This window comes from Plectropomus leopardus, chromosome 14, assembly GCF_026936395.1.
Source record: "Plectropomus leopardus strain MGB_pleo_1.0 chromosome 14, ASM2693639v1, whole genome shotgun sequence".
Taxonomy (NCBI): Eukaryota; Metazoa; Chordata; class Actinopteri; order Perciformes; family Serranidae; genus Plectropomus; species Plectropomus leopardus.
The window spans coordinates 8,946,897-8,968,672 of NC_142189.1; the positions used below are offsets into that span (position 1 = coordinate 8,946,897).

General features: G+C 39.2%; 1 protein-coding gene and 1 long non-coding RNA gene across 7 annotated transcripts in view; one reads left to right on the forward strand and one right to left on the reverse strand.

Moving 5' to 3' along the window:
• The window catches only part of LOC121953229 (uncharacterized), a 55,542-nt gene extending 38,340 nt beyond the window's left edge, over positions 1 to 17,202 (forward strand). Inside the window, exons 4-8 of one of the 6 annotated variants that reach the window (XM_088087452.1) lie at positions 13,439 to 13,551; positions 14,692 to 14,821; positions 16,344 to 16,492; positions 16,792 to 16,895; positions 16,970 to 17,202. In XM_088087452.1, the coding sequence (XP_087943578.1) occupies positions 13,497 to 13,551; positions 14,692 to 14,821; positions 16,344 to 16,492; positions 16,792 to 16,850 (393 nt within the window). In that variant the 5' untranslated portion in view covers positions 13,439 to 13,496 and the 3' untranslated portion in view covers positions 16,851 to 16,895; positions 16,970 to 17,202. The other 5 variants (XM_088087450.1, XM_088087451.1, XM_088087449.1 and 2 more) reach the window with 5 other exon arrangements.
• A 1,006-nt stretch (positions 17,203 to 18,208) lies between these two features.
• On the reverse strand, positions 18,209 to 18,907 carry LOC148187420 (uncharacterized). The gene is made up of 3 exons (XR_015778670.1): positions 18,704 to 18,907; positions 18,511 to 18,614; positions 18,209 to 18,436 (listed from the first exon to the last, which is right to left on the reverse strand). It is a non-coding gene; the product is annotated as an uncharacterized LOC148187420 (long non-coding RNA).
• Positions 18,908 to 21,776: the final 2,869 nt, after the last annotated feature.

Here is a 21,776-nt window from a genome sequence, read left to right on the forward strand (position 1 = left end):
AATAAAGGGTGATTCCTTTGAAAGAACCAAAGCTTTTATAGTTTTCTTTTTTAATGAAATGACTGCTAAAAGGATACTGGATGATATACATCAATCAAAGATATTTTTCACAACCTGACACCAACAAAAGCTGCCCTATTATGTGTCCTGTCTGTGAAGCATAAATTAATAACTTATTAACCATTAATAAAGCCATTTGTTACAGCTGATCACACCTTTATAAAGTGAGCTTTATTAGAAAGTGACACTGGCTTTCTCTCTGCAAAAAATTGTGAAATAATGCATTTTTGCCACGTGATGTCCTAAAATAGCGACTTCAGGGTCAGCTGTCAGTGACCACAGAGGTTAATTCTCCAGGTGAGACGGCACTTCAAAGCCCCGCGCTCTGGCTGACCACGCCATTACAGCACAAACCTCTTTAAACAACTGATAGTGAGACAAAGGAGGCTGCGGCATACTTTCTGAGGGCGATATGAGCAAACAGTTAATGACGTTTACTTAAGATTACGGCGACTCACCACCAAAGGATTCTGCATTGGAAAGACAGAGAGCCAGCAGAAAAGAGAAATAATGAAAAGAACAAAAGGAAGGCAATTCAATGCTTTAGTCATTTAGTCTACATTGTTGTTTGTCTGTTTGTTGGGTGTGCCAGAGGAGTGGAGGAATGCTGTGTTTAGGAGTGAATAATTTGCTCGGAACTTGAATGACGTATACATGCACAGCTCCACCTGCACACGAAGACACATGAAGAATAAAAACATTTGTTGAATATAAGATAATTTGAGTAGAATGAAATATTCTCAAACAGTCTCACTCATCAGGGAATTCAATAAGTTGATTTGGAAACGACTTGAAAGGATTGTTTTGATTGTGTTTACTGAATTTGGCTTTATGATGTGAACAAAAACAGGAAAAAGTCCTGGGCTGCAAGTGGGTATCGCTGTCGGCTTAAAGAGACAGGTATGCTGATTAATTGCAACATGAAAAGGTTATCTTTTTTTTTTTTAATTATTGTACTTTGGGTAGTCTTGTCTCTGCAGTGTAAGCACCTCAGCATTGCCATTACCCTTTGACCCTGAACCTGATGAGTCACCCAAATTCCAGACCCACAAACAGAAAAACAAAAATAACCCATTTTACTTAGAACATTTGCGTTATTTGACCACTTTGGGATAAAGGAAATGAGCTGTAAACACAAAACATTTATAGCTTTTTCTTAGTTTTTTCCCCCCTTTTTAACGCTTTTTGCACAGACCCAGACAACACCTCAGTGCATGATTTTAGTTAGCATGCTGGCGTTCTGTAAGCGAAAGAGGTGTGACGGACATGATGTGTCCTACAGTGTCAGCCTCTAGTGTGACATTTAACATATGTGTGTACGCTTTACAAACAAAAACAATGGCATAAAATTGCAAAAACAATCATTTACCATCTGTGTTATATGACACGTCCTCTGCTGGGAGGGATAGGAGCTTCCAGACTTAATTTGCGGACATTTTGAGTTGATGTTCTTCTTCGAATTAGCTGCTGATTGCTGCTGGCTGTTTTTTTTTTTTTTTTTTAAATCTTTCCACAGTGGATTATACACATAACACTTTGTCAGACAACACAGCCATCCTGCCCATGGTCCTGTCTGCTGTCTGTTCGTTTTACACAGATGTCCACTGGGGACTATTACTCCCTTCACTGCTAGCTTAAAGGCGATATCACTCTGTCCCCTCCAAATTCGGCAATCGTACATTTTACAAAGGACGATGAGGCGGAATAACCAAATGCCATTCTTTAACTTTGAAATGATGCTGGTAAGATATATAAGAGTGAACCAAAACGGAAAATTGTGGGCTGCACAACCAAAACTATTTAGAGATACTAAAATGCTCCAGAGCTGAGGGGAACTTCACAGTCAGGTGATATTTTTTTGAGATCGTCACTAGAAGCGTCATCTTCCACATTGCACAGTTATTCGATCAAAAATTTGTATAAAAATATTGAGTAAAGCAGCTTTAGGTTTTTGAGATACCTATTTTTCACATTTCTGCTTATAACAAATTTTGCTTACCTCTGCTTTGTTAGAGTGGGGATTCTTAAAAGTAAGTAAAAGTAGTAACGTTTATTTATATAGCACCTCTCACAGATAAAAATCACAAGTGCTTCACATTAAAAAAACAGACAATAAAACAATATAAGTACAAAATAAAAGAGTGGTAATAAACAGCACATAGTAGAAGTAAAAACAGTACAATATACAATATAAAATATAAAAGTTAATAAATTAAATAGATGATGCATTCTAATAAAAAGCCTGTCTAAATAAAAATGTCTGTATGTTTTACAAGTTAAAAAAACTGCACATTAAAACAGCAGTTACTTGCATGTATTGATATCACGTTAGGTAGGGAGAAGTTTTATTTTATTTTTTGTTTGTTTTTTTGATATGGGTACACCAACCTTTAGTTGTTTGAAAAAGCAATGTGCCCTGCAAAAATATAAATAAAATTTATAGGAAAAACTTTTCTTTTCCAGATGCTTTATCTTATTTATTTTACACAGTATATGCAATATCAAAGCTTTCCTCATTTAAGTCACACATATGCTGAGGCAGAGTATGTATATCTAAAGGGTGGGGCTGTGAACCGGAGCTCCCACACCTTAAAACACTAAAGTTTACCTTCCAACTCTCCACCATCCTCCCCCCAACAAACAGAGAGCCAGACGTCTGTCTCCGCCACACAGACATGACTGCAGCCGCACTGTAAAAGGCACCGTGACAACTGCAGCTGATTCCTCCCAGAACGTGTAATTTTCTCATTTAGCTCACGAGCGCTCGGCCCGACACCAATTAGCACAGGGCCCTGACCTCAGATGTCTGTACCCAGAGACATGGCAGGCGAACGACGCACCTCAATCAGCGGCTGGCACCCTCTTTTCTATTTTGCAGCCATCAAATCATCGACATATACATAATTCATACACCTCACATTCGGAGGTTTATTATAACCCCTCTCTAACTCTGAGAGTATGATTATATCTTCAACTTTATAAAAATAGGAGGATGGGCTGTCTCTCTGTGCCATCTCCATATCATCTCTCAAGAACCCTTGTTTTACATAGACTCAGTGACTGTTGTTACAGCCGGCGATCTCAAGACGAGCTTTATGCGTGCCATTTCTACATCACCGTTCAATACCTTGTGATCAAATAAAGCAATTTATGATAGATGTTAATGTAACTGCCTTTTTGCTGTGCTGAAATGAAAAAAAAAACACCTTTTTTACTTTGCCTGGCCTTGTTATGCAATACCAGATCTCACCATAGGGGGGTGGGGTCATACCAAAGTGCTGGTGCTGTCACCCCGTGGCCTTGCAATGTGAGAGACCATGAATGTCAATGAGGAGGGTGTAATGGGCTTTGGGGCTATCTAAATGTGAGGGTAAGATAAGATTAAACTTTGATGACTAGGGAAATTTGAGGTAAAATCAGTGTCTTTTTGTTCAGGTGTATGACGGAGGCAAGTGTATCAGGAAAGAATAATAATAGCATGCAAAATTAACTTTTTATTCTTCCTAAAGATCAAGGTTTTCTTACTGTGAAACTCCATGTAGAACTATAGATTCTCAGTCTTAAAGCTGTGACATGACTTTAGCAATTTTTTTATACATCATAAGCTACAATTAAAGTTCCAGTGCACATCAGGATAAAGGATTGACACTCTTATTGACACTATTATTGGCAGATTACATTTAAAGCAAAAAGGAATAAACTACCCACAGATTTGCTTTTTGTCATTTCATTTTGGGATACACAATATTGGATTTTTTGCCGTTATCCGACATGCGGATATATAACAACTCATTTGGATGATAACCGATACAGATATCATTATATCTACTTTATATTTCCACCTAATTTGAGTGAATATTAAGTCTCCTCTGTAGTGAAATTAACATCATATTATGCCTACTCTTATTGTGATGGACCACAAGCAGACTGAGACATGAAATACAATGCTTTTCTATTAATGTAATGTCCATTCATTGTGCAAAATAAGAATACATGCATTTTCACTTTGTAAATAAAAAAATAATATAACATAAAGATAACGGTTTGTCATATCGCCAGAAATCAGTATGTTGGCCGATTCTGATATTTAATTTTAAAGCCAATATCGGGCAATACTGATGACATGCCGATGTTATTGTGCATCCCTAATTTCATCATTTAATTTTTATTTATCATAGCAAATTTGAGAAAGAAACTTGTAAAATGCATGTTCCTCTACTTTTTAGGATCAATTTGAAGTTTGAAATAATGTTTTACTAATTAAGATTTATGTCTGATATTTTGCAGTATGACCTTTGCGTTTTTTTCCCTACATAGTTTTTTCTGTGTATTTTCTGAGTAATGTATTGATTTGTTGATTGCCAATCATTTTACCACCCAGAATGGCTTAGATGGTTAACCACACCTGCCACCATTGATCTTGTCAACCTTTTGGTTTGCCTATAGGCCTGGCAATATGGCTTTAAAGTAATATCGCAATATTTTTAGGCTATATCACAAAACATCGTATATATCACACTGTTTTGAAATGCCTTCTAATGTTATGTAAACTGCTAAAATACAAAATTATTAAATGAAATACAATTAAATGAATGAAGTGACAATTTATACTCATTGTTTTCGATATAGTCATTTTATATATCACACATGGAACAACGCTGCAATACATCAAGTATATTTGATATACGGTATTGCCCACCCCTAGGTGTGCCTTATGTATGAATATGTGGTTTCAGCCTTTCAAACAATTTGACCTCATGTCGATCCAAGTAGGTCCAAAGCTGTCCTCATAAAACTTACAGGCAAACACAATCCCACAGACCCCCACGATAAAGTGCCCAACTTCACAGCTGAATTAAACATGTTTACAGCCTGGTGCAAAAACAGTTTTGGTCTCTATAGTAAATTTAATTTATAGCTAACAGACTGTCTGCTGATATTGTCTTTAGATTCTAGTCAGATCCACCCCTCTTTCCTCCTCAGCTCCAACCTCTCATCCAAATATGGTCACTTCTGGTTGTGAAAAACCAATATGGCGATGGCCAAAATGCCAAACTCATGGCTCCAAAAAAGCATGTTCCCTTACATCTGGAATATGACTTTTAGGCCAAGTCAACTCTGTAGCACCAAAAAAGCTTTATTTATAATGATATGTTGTGACACATTTTATGAAAAATAGCAATTTCTCAGATTTGGATATTGCACCTGACCATTTTTTGATTTTGATACTGTTTCGATTACCTGTGCAGCCCTACTCGTTTTTGATTTAAACGTAATCTGCTGATAAAATGGTGTCAGTCCTACAGTATATCCTGGTATGCACTTGAATTGCTGGTTTACTGTGGTTTCCCTGCACCAGCTGGCACCAAGGAGAGCAGCACTGCTGTGCACACGGTATTTTCAGTTTTTTTCTCACAATTAGATGAACTTTGGTTGTTTTGTCATTAACCTCTTGCACTCATCTTGTTGTAGAAATTCACGTTTAGTGGACTCACATTATATCTGATTAGGTTCCTGATGCAATTATTTTGATTTAATTTAACGATGTTTGCAGCACTCGTCATGTATACGTGCGCGACAGAGTGTTTACATATGTATATGCATGCATGCAAGTGCGCGTCTGTATATAAGTCCATTTGCACGTGTGCGTGCGTGCTCATGTGTAAGTGTGCAGCATGCACATGTCTCTCCTCCTTGACGTCGTCTGTGCACCCCACCAGGCAGCTCTTGGCCTCCTCCTTTCATTGCTAAGAAACCATCCATTCTGTGTGAGTAATCAGAGCTGTGCCTCCAGGAGCCCAGCCAAGCCTCTCATCCTTGGGCTGCTCAAGAGCTGCTTTAATTAACCATCATACCACAGATGGGATCAATTTTTCCCCCCACCCCCTCTTTCTCGCTCTTTCTCTATGCCTCTCTCTCTCTCCCTTCTATCTCTGCTGCTTCTTTCCTGCACCCTTCTCTCCCATACACAAGCCCCATAATTGCACTGGAACAGTGCCAGCCGCCAGTCGGGCCCCAGACTGCAGGCCTCTCCTCTCCCTCTGTTCTCCTCCTCAGCCCCTGGCCTCACCTGCTCAATACCTTATTAGTGTCAGGATCTGTAGAGAGCCATTGCGGATTAACTAAAGAGATGTGAGATTGATTTCTGCCCCTGCAGATAAAATTGAAGTTTTCTTCTTGTGTGTGTGTGTGTGTGTGTGTGTGTGTGCGCGCGCCTAAGTGCATGTGTGTCAACGAGGGACAGAGAGCGAGAAAGAAAAAGAAAATTTGAAAAGGTTTTTAGTCTGCAACCTGGCTGGAGCATAGGCAACATGCATGTTGTGTGTGTTTGTGCATTACTATTCTCTAGTATGTATGAGGGTTTTTGAAATAAGGGTTTGCTAATTTGCTATTGGAAGACCCACTTGAGCCTCAGCCTCTCTCACAACAAATTAATCCCCGCTCTTGCTTTACCTTCATTGGTTTTCATGTGGCGCTATGAAACCAGACTTGCATCCCTCTGTGTTGCACTGTATCCTAGAGAGAGCTCCCACACACACACACACACACACACACACACACACACACACACACACACACACACACACACACACACACACACACACACACACACACACACACACAGGAAGAAATATGCATGCACAACCACCAATCTGAAAGTCCAATCTCACATTCTAATCTGCCGCAGTAATAGTCACGAGAAATGACCTGTTCTGGGAAATATGTCCACGAAAATAGCGCCCTATTGATTATTCATGGCTTGAGCATGGCTATATGTGTGTCAACAAGGTCTCAGAGGTAGCCAGTTGGGCGAGAGATTAACATCTATTTCAAAGATAGGTGAATTTGTCGTGGAGGAGAGTTGGTGGTGGCGGTGCGTGGAGGGCGGGTTTGTGTGTGTGTGTGTGTGTGTGGGGGGAGATGCAGGGGGTTGGGGGCTGGAGCGAGCTGGAGGGTTGTCTCCTCAGGATTGTGCTGTAATCACAGGCCTCCGTCTGCATGGCACATCTCAAGAGTGGTGTCAGCTGGGCTCTCTTCTGTTTGCTAATAGCAGGGGGTCAGGACTCTCTCACAAAGAGGTGCGTTTGATCCCCAGGTATGGGACACGCAGGGAGAGAGGTGACACGACTGAATACTAACAGGGAGAGCTACACGCCTGCTTATCTTTTATCTGGTGCGCACGCTTTTGATACGTAGATGGTATTTATAGGCAAACAGCTAAGCGGGTTTAGAGCTTGAAAAATGTGCTGTGATAATAATAATCCTAATACTAATAAGCATGCAGCAGATAAGACAGAGATTGTTGCAACAGACCTTGAGCAGCTAAAGAAACTTTTCCAACAAATCCGTCCTGTTCTTGTTGTTGTGTGATGGCAGGTGCATTGCCTTTGTGTGTTACAGCTGCTGATTTGTAGTGCGGTGTTTGTGCGCTTGTATAACAGCCATTGTGGTGGCGGTTGTGTAGCAGTTCATGGGTCCCAGGGCCCAGCTGCCAGAGTGAGGCAGAAGAGTCAGACATCATTGTGGTGTGATTTCCTCCTCTCCTTGCAGATGGAGTGTTTTTGTCAGAGCGAGGGCTACTGTGATTGCCTCTTCGCCACCGGTGTCAGCCCAGGATAATACTGCAGCCGTCCCCCCAGGAACAAAACAGGATCAGCGCAATCCATTTTCTTTTTCTCTGCCAAAATGGAATAATTTCAAAGAGACAATCCCTGGTAGTCTCCAAAGCCCAGGAAAAATCAAAAGACAACCATTATGGCAAAAATAGTGAGAGAGGTGTTCCACCTTTTCCCCTTGGCTCCGCCAAATACCATGCCCAGCTCTAACTAACAAGCACGGCCACAGATAGACAATGAAAGTGGATTGGAGAGCAAAGCTAGCAATCTCACAAAACAGAGCACTAAAGCGATACATGAAAGATGCATGCTCACAGACTGCAGATGAAGAAAACAGTCCCCAGTATGGCCCCCTCGCGTTGGGCGCCACACTCAGATCTTTACATTCAAAATATGGTGGTTTTATCTATGAGTCCATACATCGACAGCAATCCCAGTTCTATGGCAACCTGCCCTTTACAATCCTAATGACACTTCAGCAAAGTGTGGTGGCTGAGAGAGGGCGGGAGCTGGGAGGCTTTCCCTCAGAAAGAGCTGAGAGCATCTTATTGGGAAAAGGGGCTAAGAGTGTTGTTGTGATGCCTGACTCCATATTCTCGGGTCATAGATATTCAAGAACAGCACCTCCCTTTCTATCCTCTCTTCCTGCCGCCATAACACACGAGTCGGGACGCGGAGTCTTATAGTCAGCCACCTGCAAATGAATATCCATGCAGAGATGGAGGCGTGATGGGGCTTGAGCTTGATGGTCTGATGTGTGATAAAGATGGGGACGGGCAGGAAGACTCTCTTCTTCGTGTGTAACAGAAATGATCAAAAGCTGCACTCACCTGTAGCTTTTTCTTTAATAGAAATTACTCTTCACATATTTCTCAAGAACTTGGCACGATGTTTGAGGCTCTGCTATGCACAGGTGCTTGAAGGACAATATCGGAGTAGTTGTCTATTATTGTACAGTGTGAATGAATGAAGAGTGATTGAGTGCAGTACTCCACGCCACCTATATAAAGCAGAAGTATTGCAATGTGAGGGCCGGAGAGTGAGAATGAGAGAGGGAGAGAGAGAGAGCTCTAGAGGCCTAAATGAGGTGAAGGGAAGTGGAAGTGTCCAGTGGGGGGGTCTGCTGCTGTGGGAAGAAGGGGTGGGGGTGGGGAGGGCTTGCTCTACGCAGCGCCTGGGCCAATGCATGAGGGTTTGGGGCTAAGTGTCTCATCAGCATCCAGCTCAGGTGCTGCCAGGGCCCACGCACTAACTATGCCCTGACTTGATTGTAATTGCCTGAATTCAACTCCCGCTGCTCCCTCCTGGCAATATCACAGGCACATTTAACTCCAGAGAGCCTGGGGACCGTGCAGCAGGGCCACAGAGAGCAGCTGACTGCCTCTTGTTGAAGCCTGTGGGCTGCAGGGGGATCCTCTCTTGTGCTATCTGCTTTGTGGGGGAGGGTCACAGGTGCATGCACCCCCCTCCTCTGGGTGTTTGTGAACATGAAACAAGTGCATCGGGCGTACTCCAACAGTGATGGCATGACAGAGGCATTTGCTCTTTTAATGTGGACTTAAGGGGAGTTAAAATATGTCCCCAAGCTGTCCACTTGTTCCTAAACGCTCTTCAGTGCACAACGTGCAGGTTTTGTGTTCATAAAATCCCCAGCAAAGGTTAACTTACTTTTTAAATTTCACCAGTGTACCCACAAGTTTTCAGTGCTATGAAAACCATAAATTATTAAACATTACCTTTAAAATCTCCCCTCAATTGAACCAAAAAAATAAAACAAACACTCTTGTTTCTGTCAGCCTGTGTTTATCATGTCCAATTCAAAGCCAGAGTATGCACTTGATTGCTTCATATTGCCACCTACAGTACTTTTATTTTACACAGAGTTGTGAAAATCATTACCATGCTGTAGTTATGCTAATGTTTGGGGGTTGAAAATTGCTCAAATCTGCTTTCAAAAGAAGAACAAAAGCCCTCCGGATGCTAGAAATAATTGAGTGAAAAACAGGAACAACTTTACAGTAAGTACATTTGGGTTTTTCTCCAAACAGTGCATATGAATTTGGCTCTTAAATTGTAGTTATAGAACATTCAAGCTGCCAAAATTCAAGCCCCTTTGTTTGTGACATTTGTAACTGACAAGGGCATGAATGAAGTACCTCCCTCTCATGCCGACAAAAGCCCTTATTGAAAAACAAGACACAAAATTACAAGCAAAAATAGATTTTTCCAGCTGTAATCTATGTTTTCCAATCGGCCAGCTTTGGAAACTGCAGCAGGGTTAACTTTAAAAAGTTAGCCTGTGGTGCTCCTCATCCTGTGATAATAGGCCTGTCTGTAATGAAGAACAGGCTTGTTGCCAACAGGTGGTCTCTTTAAAAGACCAGAGCCACAGCACTCAGGATGAGGGAAAAAAAACTGCCATGGCAAAATGTGTCAGAATCTAATGTTCTGCAGAGTGAAAAGCCTGTTTTCTGTCTTTTGTTCCCGGCTAGAGATTTAGCCTTGTTCCTCATTGTTCGGGGCACAAACGAGCAACAGTCTTTTTTGACACGGAGCCACAGATGAATAAAGACTGGAGCTGACTAGTCACAGGAAAGAGCTTTCTTTTTGGAGGGCTTGGAGCCCATTAAGAGTTTGTGAGATATGAATGGATATGAATCCTCTCCATCGACCCCACCAAAAAATACAACCGGACCCATAGAAGACAAGGAACACCTCTGTGTCCTTTTAGCACGGTTCCCAAGGACGTTAGAAGAAATCAGGCAGAGGGAAGACTGATTGACAGGCAGGAATTACACAGAGTCAATGAGGAAGTGGCTCTTTGTTAATTTGAAAGGGTACACTATGCCCACCCAACCTTAGAGCACTAACCACTGACACCAGTGTTGACATATTGACTTTATTTTCTTGACATGAGCTGCAGCAAATAACCTGAGCAATTGCAGTGATTACAAATGGCATTATTGTGAGCCAAACTTTACATTTTAGTTAAATTCAAATTCGGAAGCTGCACACATTCATGCAATAAAAAAAAGACAGGATAAAGATAATGAGATATTTAGTGGGCCACTTCATGCTAGTCAGTGTGCTTGGCTCAATGGGCAGATGATGGGTGGATCCCAACGAACGCAGACCACAAAATACAACCTTTTGTCCAACTCCGTAATCCGTTTGTTACACTCAGACCAATTTGTCCTCATTAACCCTCATAAGGGGGCTGTGTCTGAGACAAAAGCTTCCAGGGAACAATGAGCAACCCCTCCCCCTTTCCCCTTCAACATCCATCCACATCGCTGCAGCTCAAGTGCTCCCCTTCCCAGCACAGTGTGGCCTCTTGTTGCCCAGAAGGTTCCAGTCTATGAGCAAGAGACGGACAGATTGAGGTACACCTGAAAGAAAAAAAAATTCCCCATTTCCGCGTTTAGAATGAAACATCTTCCGAAAAAACCCCACAATGCGACGTCTTCTATTGTATTCAGGTCACTCCATCAATCAACTCTGAACTAAATCTTGACGTGACAAACAAAGAGTAACTGCAGAGAAAAGGAGAGGGAGTTACAGTAATTTCCAGAGACGTGAGAAAGTTGTTTCTCTGTTTCTGTTTGTCACACTTGTTGCAGGATTAATTTATAAATGTAATATATTTATTGTCTGTTGCTCCATGAGAAGAAGCACAAAAGAATTGAATTTTGAAGCAACTTTTATTTGCAATTAATTAGTTCATGAGAGTTTAATAAAATGTTGAAAACCCATGTTATTGAGGAAGTTGCTTCTTTATTCTCTCTTTTTTAAAACTTCTCAACAACAGACGGCCGTGGTAGCAAGTGCTTTTATTGAAGTGTTGCTTGTACTGTAATTGAATGTTTCTTTTTTATGCTTCTTCGTATGTCTACTTTTACACTTAAGAATTAAATATTGTACTCTTTACTCCACTGAATTTATTTGACGGCTGTAATTATGATTGTAGTGTTTATATATAATGTTTACTTTTGTTGGGACAAGTATAAAGGCTACCATGAGCCAATTTCACAATCGAATAAAGCATTAATAGCCTCAAATATTTTGCAATCCTGGTCCCTAGAAGTAGGGCAGCACAATTCATCAAAATATTTTTTTGAAAAGGAAATTTGGCCATGTGCAATTTCCAAATCACAGAAGCTGACACTTTTTGATAAAGGTAAAATGTGTCACAATATGCAAACAAATCATATTTCAAACATTAGGGCACATGTTTGATTCAAACCCCAGGAAAAATCAGACATTTTTAAATTTTTTCCCAGTAAAAAAAAGTGCATTTTTTGCTAAAATTGAGACTCCTTTTGCAAAAGCAATATCTGTCAAAGTAATCGTAATATGATTTTTTTAAAATTGTATTAATTTATTAATGTATTTATTGTACATCCTGCAGCCTGAAGTAGAAGGCCCTTTAAACTTGCCACATTTTAAATAGGATTTTACAATTTTGGTGGCTGTGGCTCAGAAGGTAGAGTGGATTGTCCAATATTCAGATGATCAGCAGTTCAATGCCCGTCTCCTTCAGTCAGAACATTGAAGTATCTTTGGGCGAGAGACTGAACCCCAAATTGCTCCCAATGGCTGTTCCATCGGTGTGTGAATATGTACAAAAACTGAATAGCTAGTAGCACCTTGTTTAGCAGCCTCAGCCACCAATGTATGAATGGCTCAATGTGACTTTCAGTGTAAAAGTGATTTGAGCAGTTGTAAGACTAGAAAGGCTCCATACAAGAACATGTCCATTTACGTTTACCATTTACAGTTGCACCTTGAGTTTAAAATGTTCCCAATTTTGATTCATTTTTAGTTTTTGGATGAGATTTTACATAAAACACACAAGTTCATGAAATGCAGTGTTGATTGTTTTTGGCTTGTGACAAATAACTGTGTCTACGTGGTCCCCTCAGCGTCAGATGGCCCCTTTTCTTTGGCACTACATTTTCTCATCCATAGATCTCTTGTAATCTTATGCAGAAGTGCAACTGTGCCACCAGTATGTTACGCGGCAGATCACCTGTTTGTTTCAGACCAAGCGGCAACCTCTGGTGCTAAAAAAAGAAGCTAACACAGAAGTGCCAAAAACTGTAGTTCCTCAAATGGCCACTTGAGGCTGACGCCAGAACGGAGTAAATCACCATAGACTCACATGTTAAAATGCCCAACTGTACAGCAGAAATAAATATGTTTACAAAAAACGATTTTGGTTTCAATGGCTAATTTCCCTATCCATGACAACTGCACGGACATTTTCATATAACTTACCCGTTTACTTTTAAGTAAGGATCAAAATAACGCATAATTAAAGGCGGGTTTGAGCGACAGACTGACTGCTGTCAGATCTACCCCTCACTCCTCCACAGCGCCAACCTCTCATCCAAATATGGTCACTTCTGGCTCAGCAAGATGACAACAGCCGAAATGCCCAACCCAAGGCCTCAAAACATGGATGACGTCACAGCACCAATGTCCATTATTTTTGTAGTGTATGGGTAACACTTTGAGCAGTTCATGGAGGAAACAACAAATACAAGAATATAACAATAAATGGTTACATGCTGCAAAAAGAACATCTTTACGAATCGGAGTTTGAGGAACTTTTGCAGGGGAGATGTGTAGGAATACAGAAGTACCATGGTTAAATAAATGTAGTAATGGAAAGGACTGTCTGATGGCAAGGTAAAGCAGTGGAAATATTCTAAATAAAGTGTACACTTGAACTAATATTGGTTTTTTTTGTCCTTTTTTAGGTGCCTATGATACATTTTGTTGCTGCCCCCGCCCACGGTGGTACATCGCTTAGCAGCCATGGCGGTACTCCTACTTACTTCTCCAAACTGGGGCACACCGACTGCCATCTACTGTAAGTAATACTCTATGAATACATACTCATAACTCTGAATCGCTTCAGTTTTGATCAAAGTCTGCAGTCAATAGTTTGCTAAGTTCTAAAGTTGAAATGAAAACCTTTTCTTTTTAATGTCAAATTTGCTCCATAACTTTATTTTAATCAAATCTTTTAGTTGAATTTATTACTTCTTGCTCGCAGTATCTTAAACTACTCATTTGGATATTTTATTATATATATCTACAGGTGAATCTTTACAATGAAAAAATGTAGTTTTGATAATTATTGCAACAGGTGATATGCTTTCTAAATAGTCTGCATGTTCTCATCTAAAATCATTTATATATCAATACTTTTATTATACAGCTGAGACTTTAGGGTCTAAAAATTAGTAAATGTTTAGTGCTCACTTTAAACATCATAGATGATCCATCTAACTGTCAATAAATATTCACGTTTGCAGGTTTGTGCTTAATGACTCGTCTCTCTGAATAAATCATTTAGGAAGAGCAAAGCCCAGATTTACTGATGAAAAGTCAAAAGAAAAAAAATCATAATTGTTGCTTCAGCCGCTTGCTCTGTTAAAGCTCTGCGCGAATCCTTTTATAAACATGTCACAGTGTCAAACACAGCGGCGTCCCATTTAATGCTGGTTTGTTGGGTCTCCAATATGTTTTCCAAACAGAGTTGCAGTAATCAGGTCATTTGTTATAATGACAACCATTAGGGGTGATCATCGTCACACAGCAGTCAGGCAGATAAATCAGGTGCTCGCTGATTCATCTCAATTACACACACACACACACACACACACACACACACAAATCTACAAGAGCGCACACACTCCCTCCCAGCATTAGAGATTAAAGATGAAAAATGTTAAATGATGAATCAATATTATACTAATTTTCTGTGTTTTAGTTTTAGAAGTAATTTACTGTCTTTTTAATTACTTTTTTGACATATTACACTATGACTCTTTTGTAAATTAGTTTTTATTGTATTCTGTACTATGAATTAAACATGAAGAAATTTGATTACTACTATACTCTGACTTTTTAGGGAATTTTAAGACAGTTATGTGATGCCTATCACATATCATGCTTTGACTTTTTAAGAAATACTTACATACTTACATACTTTTTTATGCAACAGGGTCCCATGTTCAAACCGGCGGGGTCGTACCTTGGGAGAAGGAGCCCGTCAGAGTTTCCATGTTCTTCCCGTGTCAGCGTGGGTTTTGTCCAGGTTCTCTGACTTCCTCCCATGTTCGAAAGACATGCAGGTTAGGTCAATAGTATAATATAGTATAATATACTATGACTATTTTTTATGACATTTTAATAATATACTTTACTATGACATTTCACAACTTTTTTTGTGGCATACTATACTGACTTTTTCTAGCAATTTTATGACATACCATACGATGATTTGTTGTGACTTTTTAAATTAAATTTTTATGTCTTTTATATGTCATTGTAACATCATAGTATATTATGTCAAAAATACCACAAAAAATGTCACAGAAACGTCATAGTATAGTGGTTTGTCAAAAATGTCATGAAAACATAATAGTATTGTATGTCCTTAAAAAATGTTATCAAAACATCATAATATAGCATGTCGTCAAAATATGTCATAAAAACATCATTGTATAGTATGTTGTCAAAAATGTCACAGAAAGGTAATAGTATAGCATATGGTCAGAAATAGTACAAACATTATTTATATTTATAAAAAGAAATAAAGGGAGTTGGGATTGGCTGGAAGAATATTTTATAAAAATTAGAACTAAGTTGTTTCATTATCCTCACTCTGGTATAGTACTGTTCCTCTTAAAAAAAACCCAGACATTTCTATTAAGTTCTTGTGCAACATAAGTAGATAAATCCCTAAAAGAATGAGTATTACAAGAATGCTCTACAATCCTGCCCAATATGGAATAACGCTGCTTTTAAGGCTTCAGGGAATCCATTGTCCAATATTATATGTTATCAACACACTATTAAAGAAATTTCACTAATTGTGGAGAACAGGGAGATTTTACGATCATGAGGAACTTAGAAGATAATTTAAACATACGTTTTTTGCAGTATTCCCAATTAAAATCTTTTTTTTTTCCAAATTTCCCAAAGAATATTTTGACTATAACTATGAGATAGATAAAAAAAAACAAAAACTCAGATTCTTATCATTAGACAGAAGAGTTGACTCAGGTTTATACAAGATGTTGCCCCAGTCTTCCTCATATCCCAACAGTCACAATGGGAACACGATTTGGGGGTCAAATTCACTTCAGCTGAATGGGAGAATATTTGGAGAGACATTAAAACAACATAAAAATCAGTCAAAGGTAGACTTATACAATTAAAAATCCTTCACAGAGCTGGTATCACTCCCTCTAGAATTAAAAAAAAATGGATCCAAATGTTTCAGATCTCTGTTGGCATGAAGGTGGACAAGTGGGAACTTTGTATCATATGCCGTGGCACTGCCCTGCAGTCAAGTCTTTTTGGATTGAGGTGTATCATTTTACTTCAATTATTATGAATATATATTTTTCACCATGTCCAGTTACTTGAGCAAACAGAAGCAATGGAGAGCAGCTGGATAAGAGACAAGTGATGTGTTGTTGTATTTATAAAGAATTCCATCTTAAGTCTGACTTTGAAACGTTTATCTTGTCAAAATGCCTTAAAAAGTCATGTAAAGAGGAGAATCTATGTTTTCCACTCTGTTTAGACAGCCTGAGGCTCCGCAGTGAACGTGATTACATCATCAATTTCTGCGCATTGATTCGCCAGGGAAACCCACGTTGTTCAGCCCTCTGAGCCAATCAGCGAGGTTCCTGAAGGGTTTGTCCCGCCTCCCTTGTCCCGATTGGACGAAACTTTTGACGTCATGTGTCCTTCCCGGAAATTTGAACACACGGAGGGAATACGAGACGAAGTAGGTGTGTTTGTTTACATGAAAACATACCCAAAATAACAGAGTAGCAGGACAGAAAAAAGCAAGACCTGGCTGTCAAAATGACGGTGGACAGCTGAAGAGGCGCTGCAAGCATTTTTTTGAACGAGCGTCCTCGCGACGCTGCAGCTGATGGTCGTCTCAAACAGCTGATGCAGCAGCAGGAGGACAGACAGGACAGCGACTGTTACTGAGTGTAATGTCCCACACTGACTGCGCCTGCTGCTCATGTCCGGATATATCTGCTCACCTCACTGACTTCATGTTGTTTTCTGTGTTTAACAGGAAACTGTGTCTCCAAAACCGAGGGACACGACAGGCGCTCTGCACCGACGCACGGGTAAGATTGGAAGAAAAAAGCTGAATGCAGTGTGCTGAATGGGATCAGAGTGAATACCGGTCGTAGTATCTGTGTTGTGTTTACGCCACAGAGCAGTACTTATTGTACTACTTGTGTTTTCAGCTGCTGGACGCGAGGAGAGCTGTCTCGGCCAAAGAAGAAACGGATATTTGGAGAGGAATAGGACATGACATGATATCAGATGAGGACGCGATGAGGTTGCGTAGTGGGACACCATCAGACAGACCGACACCGCCTGTATATACGACCCTGAAGCAGCAAAGAGACATTTAAAGCGTCTCTGCTATGCTGCTTTTTTTCTTGTTTTTCTAAATAAAGCTTTACTATTTCCAATATGTTCCTGGCAAATGTGTCTTCTCTATTAACCGATGTTGTGAAAGGTTTTTTCAGAGACTGTATAATAACAATAATAATAATAATAATAATTATAATAATAGCAACAACAACAATAATAATAGTAAAAAAGCAAAAATAATAGCAATAATAATAATAACACATTATATTATCATCATTATTATTATTATTATCTGTATAGTAATATTAATGGGAGGGGCAAACCACCATGTCCGAAACTGACCAACGACTGACAGATTTAGTGTCGTTCATATGCGCAGCAGCTGATGTACCTGTCTGCTCTACTGATAAAAGGCTCATCTGACAAAAACTCGACCGATATATGAGTCAGGCCGATAATCCGTGATTTCTGACAGACGTCACTGCCGATACTGGTTTTACCTGTTTCTGGATCACTTTGCCCTATTTTTCAGCCAAAATGATATAAAATTCAATTTTCGTGCTGTAACTTGTTCTGGAATATCACAATCAGTGTCTAAACTATATGAATCTACAGCACAATAATATTTTATGGCATAAATAAAATAAAAATATTTTTATTTTATTTATGCCATAAAATTTCATCATCATATTGTAGAAGAAGTTACAGCACAAAAATTGAGTTATATATCATTTTGGCTGAAAAATAGGGCAAAGTGGTCCAGAAACAGGTAAAACCAGTATCGGCAGTGACGTCTGTCGGAAGTCAAGGTTTATCGGCCTGACTCATATATCGGTCGAGCTTTTGTCAGATGAGGACTGTTGTAGCTAGAGAGACCGAAAGACAGATATATCAGCCCCACCCATTAACAGTACAATAGCAATAATAATTTATTATTATATTAGTATTGCTATTATCATTATCAATGTTATTGCTATTATTATTCTCATCATTGTTATTGCTATTATTATTATCATTATTATTATTATTATTATATTTTTATTATTGTACAGTCACTGAAGACACTTTCACAATATCGGTTGATTGAGAGAAAAGACACATTTGCCAGGAACATATTGAAAATAGTAAAGCTTTATTTAAAAGAAAACTGAAGAAAAAAAGCAATACAGCAGAGTTGTTCTTAATGTTTCTTTGCTGCTTCAGGGTAGTATACAGTCGGTGCCGGTCTGTGTGATGGTGTCCTCACAATCTGCAGCCGATATCATGTCATGTCCTATTCCTCTCCAAATATCCGTTACTTCTTTGGCCGAGACAGCTCTCCTCGCTTCCAGCAGCTGAAAACACAAGTAGTACAATAAGTACTGCTCTGTGGCGTAAACACAACACAGATATTACGACCGGTACTCACCTTAATCCCATCCAGCACACTGCATTCAGCTTTTTTCTTCCAATCTTACCCGTGCGTCGGTGCAGAGCGCCTGTCGTGTCCCTCGGTTTTGGAGACACAGTTTCCTGTTAAACACAGAAAACAACATGAAGTCAGTGAGGTGAGCAGATATATCCGGACATGAGCAGCAGGCGCAGTCAGTGTGGGACATTACACTCAGTAACAGTCGCTGTCCTGTCTGTCCTCCTGCTGCTGCATCAGCTGTTTGAGACGACCATCAGCTGCAGCGTCGCGAGGACGCTCGTTCAAAAAAATGCTTGCAGCGTCTCTTCAGCTGTCCATCGTTATTTTGACAGCCATGTCTTGCTTTTTGATGTCCTGCTACTCTGTTATTTTGGGTTTGTTTTCATGTAAACAAACACACCTACTTCGCCTCGTATTCCCTCCGTGTGTTCAAATTTCCGGGAGGGCGTCGAAAGTTTCGTCCAATCGGGACACAGGAGGCGGGACAACCGCTTCAGGGGCCTCGCTGATTGGCTCAGAGGGCTGAACAACGTGGGTTTCCCTGGCGAATCAATGCGCAGAAATTGATGATGTAATCACGTTCAGTGCGGAGCCTCAGGCTGTCTAAGCATATCTGATATCAGCGGAAAACTTAGATTCTCCACTTTACGTGACTTTCTAAAGTCAGACTTTAGATTGAATCCTTTATAAAAACGACAACACATCGCTCATCTCTTATCCAGCTGCTCTCCATTGCTTCCGTTTTTAGTTTTTCTGGGGGCCTGGTGCCCCAGCCTGACTGCCTTGGTTTGATGTCACCTATTCAATAACTGGGAATGATGGCGGTCTGTTGGCAGCGCTTTTTTTGTATTAATGTTAATTAAACAAATAATTTACATGAAATTTTCATGGGTTGGTCTACAAATGATGTACACTATGATGACGTGGAATTTCTTTTTGGGTCTGGATTACAAAATGGCACCACCAATAGAGATGATAGAGACTAAAATTAGGATATTGTCGTTGAATGTGAGCGGGTTTATTAACCCTGTTCAATGAAGGAAATAATGTCTAAATTAAGGAAGGACAAAGCGTAGATTTTATTTCTACAGGAAACACGCCTTTCTAGACAGGAGCATGAGAAGCGTAGGAGATTTGGTTATCCAAATACTTTTAATAGTTAAGAGCGGAGGTGTGACAATACTTATATCTAACTCACTGAAGAAATACATACTATAAGTGCTAATAAGTAAATATAAAGTACTAAAGAAATCAGTGACAAGGAATAAAGATATACTATTGTAAAAGGAAAACTTGAAAATGAAAAAGTGGCGCTGGTTAGTGTCTATGCCCTACCTAACAGTGACAAGCCTTTTTTCAAAACTCTACTGACAACAGAATTTTGGAAATGGAAGGAACATTAATCTGTGGGGGTGATTTTAACATTGTTATGAACAGTCATTTAGACTCAAACAACAATAAGAAAAATGCCAACCATGTTACAAAAATGATCAAGACAGTATTTAAAGAATTTGGCATAGTTGATATCTGGAGAATTTGCACCCCTCTAGACTACACACATTACTCAGCTGTCCTGAAATTGTACAATTTGGGATTAATATTCATTAGGCCATTAACCTAATTCTGGGCTGTGTCATACCTAGAACGTGTGTAATGTTTACATGTCAACGACAAAATGAAAGACTGAACCACTAAATATGAAATAGGAATTAATGCTTTTTGGTCAGAAATGGCAATCCAGAACTTTTTGTCTCCTCTTTCTTTATTTGTTTGTCTTTGTTATGCTGTTTTTTCCTCTTGTTCTAACACTTTTGTCAAACCAATAAAAAATAAAGTGGTAAAAAAAAGGCACAAAAAAGTCGGAATACAGTGTGCTGTCCAAAATGACCCCAAAACGTCATATTATAGTATGCTGTCAAAAAACACCCAAAGACGTCATCAGCGAAGCAAGGCAGCTTTATTTTTTCAGCACATTTAATACGACAGAGCAATAAAATGTAAAAACATTTTTTGACAAACGATAGTATGACGTTTTCTGTATTTTTTCGACATGCTACATTATAATGTTTTGGAACGTTTTTTCAACATTCTATACTATGACCTGTCTCTACATGTTCTTTTATGTGGTTTTCAGCTGTTTTTGACACGTGTCATTTTTTGACATTTTTCGACGTACTAGTATTGCATTTCATTCAATTTTTCGGTAGGCATTTTAATGGTGTTTTGGCTGTTTTTGCAACATTCAATGCTATGGTGTGTCTTGTCACACCATTTTATGCTGTTTTGAGGGTTTTTTTATGCTGTTTTTGGGACATGTCATGTTTTGACATTTGTGCCATACTATAGCCTTGCCTTTTTGGTAATTTTTTCAACATTTTTTTGTGGCATTTTTGACCGTTTTTACAAGGTTACAATCAAGCTGTTTTATGCTATTTTGAGGTGTTTTCAGCTGTTTTTGGGATGTGTCATATTTTGACATTTTTGCCATACTATAGCCTTGCCTTTTTTTTGGTCATTTTTTTCAACATGCATTTTTATGTTGTTTTTGGTTATTTTTGCAACATTCTATGCTATGGCATGTGTTATCACACTATTTCATGCTGTTTTGAGGTGTTTTTAGCTGTTTTTGGGACGTGTCATATTTTGACATTTTTGCCATACTATAGCCTTGCCTTTTTTTTGGTCATTTTTTTCAACATGCATTTTTCAGGTGTTTTTGGTCGTTTTTGCAACATTCTATGCTATGGCATGTCTTTTCACGCCATTTCATGCTATTTTGAGGTGTTTTCAGCTGTTTCTGGGACGTGTCATATTTTGACATTTTTGCCATACTATAGCCTTGCCTTTTTTTCGGTCATTTTTTTCAACATGCATTTTTATGTTGTTTTTGGTTATTTTTGCAACATTCTATGCTATGGCATGTGTTATCACACTATTTCATGCTGTTTTGAGGTGTTTTTAGCTGTTTTTGGGACGTGTCATATTTTGACATTTTTGCCATACTATAGCCTTGCCTTTTTTTCGGTCATTTTTTCAACATGCATTTTTATGGTGTTTTTGGTCGTTTTGCAAAATTCTATGCTATGGCATGTCTTGTCACGCTTATTTCATGCTGTTTTGAGGTGTTTTCAGCTGTTTTTGGGACGTGTCATATTTTGACATTTTTGCCATACTATAGCCTTGCCTTTTTTTTGGTCATTTTTTTCAACATGCATTTTTATGGTGTTTTTGGTCGTTTTTGCAACATTCTATGCTATGGCATG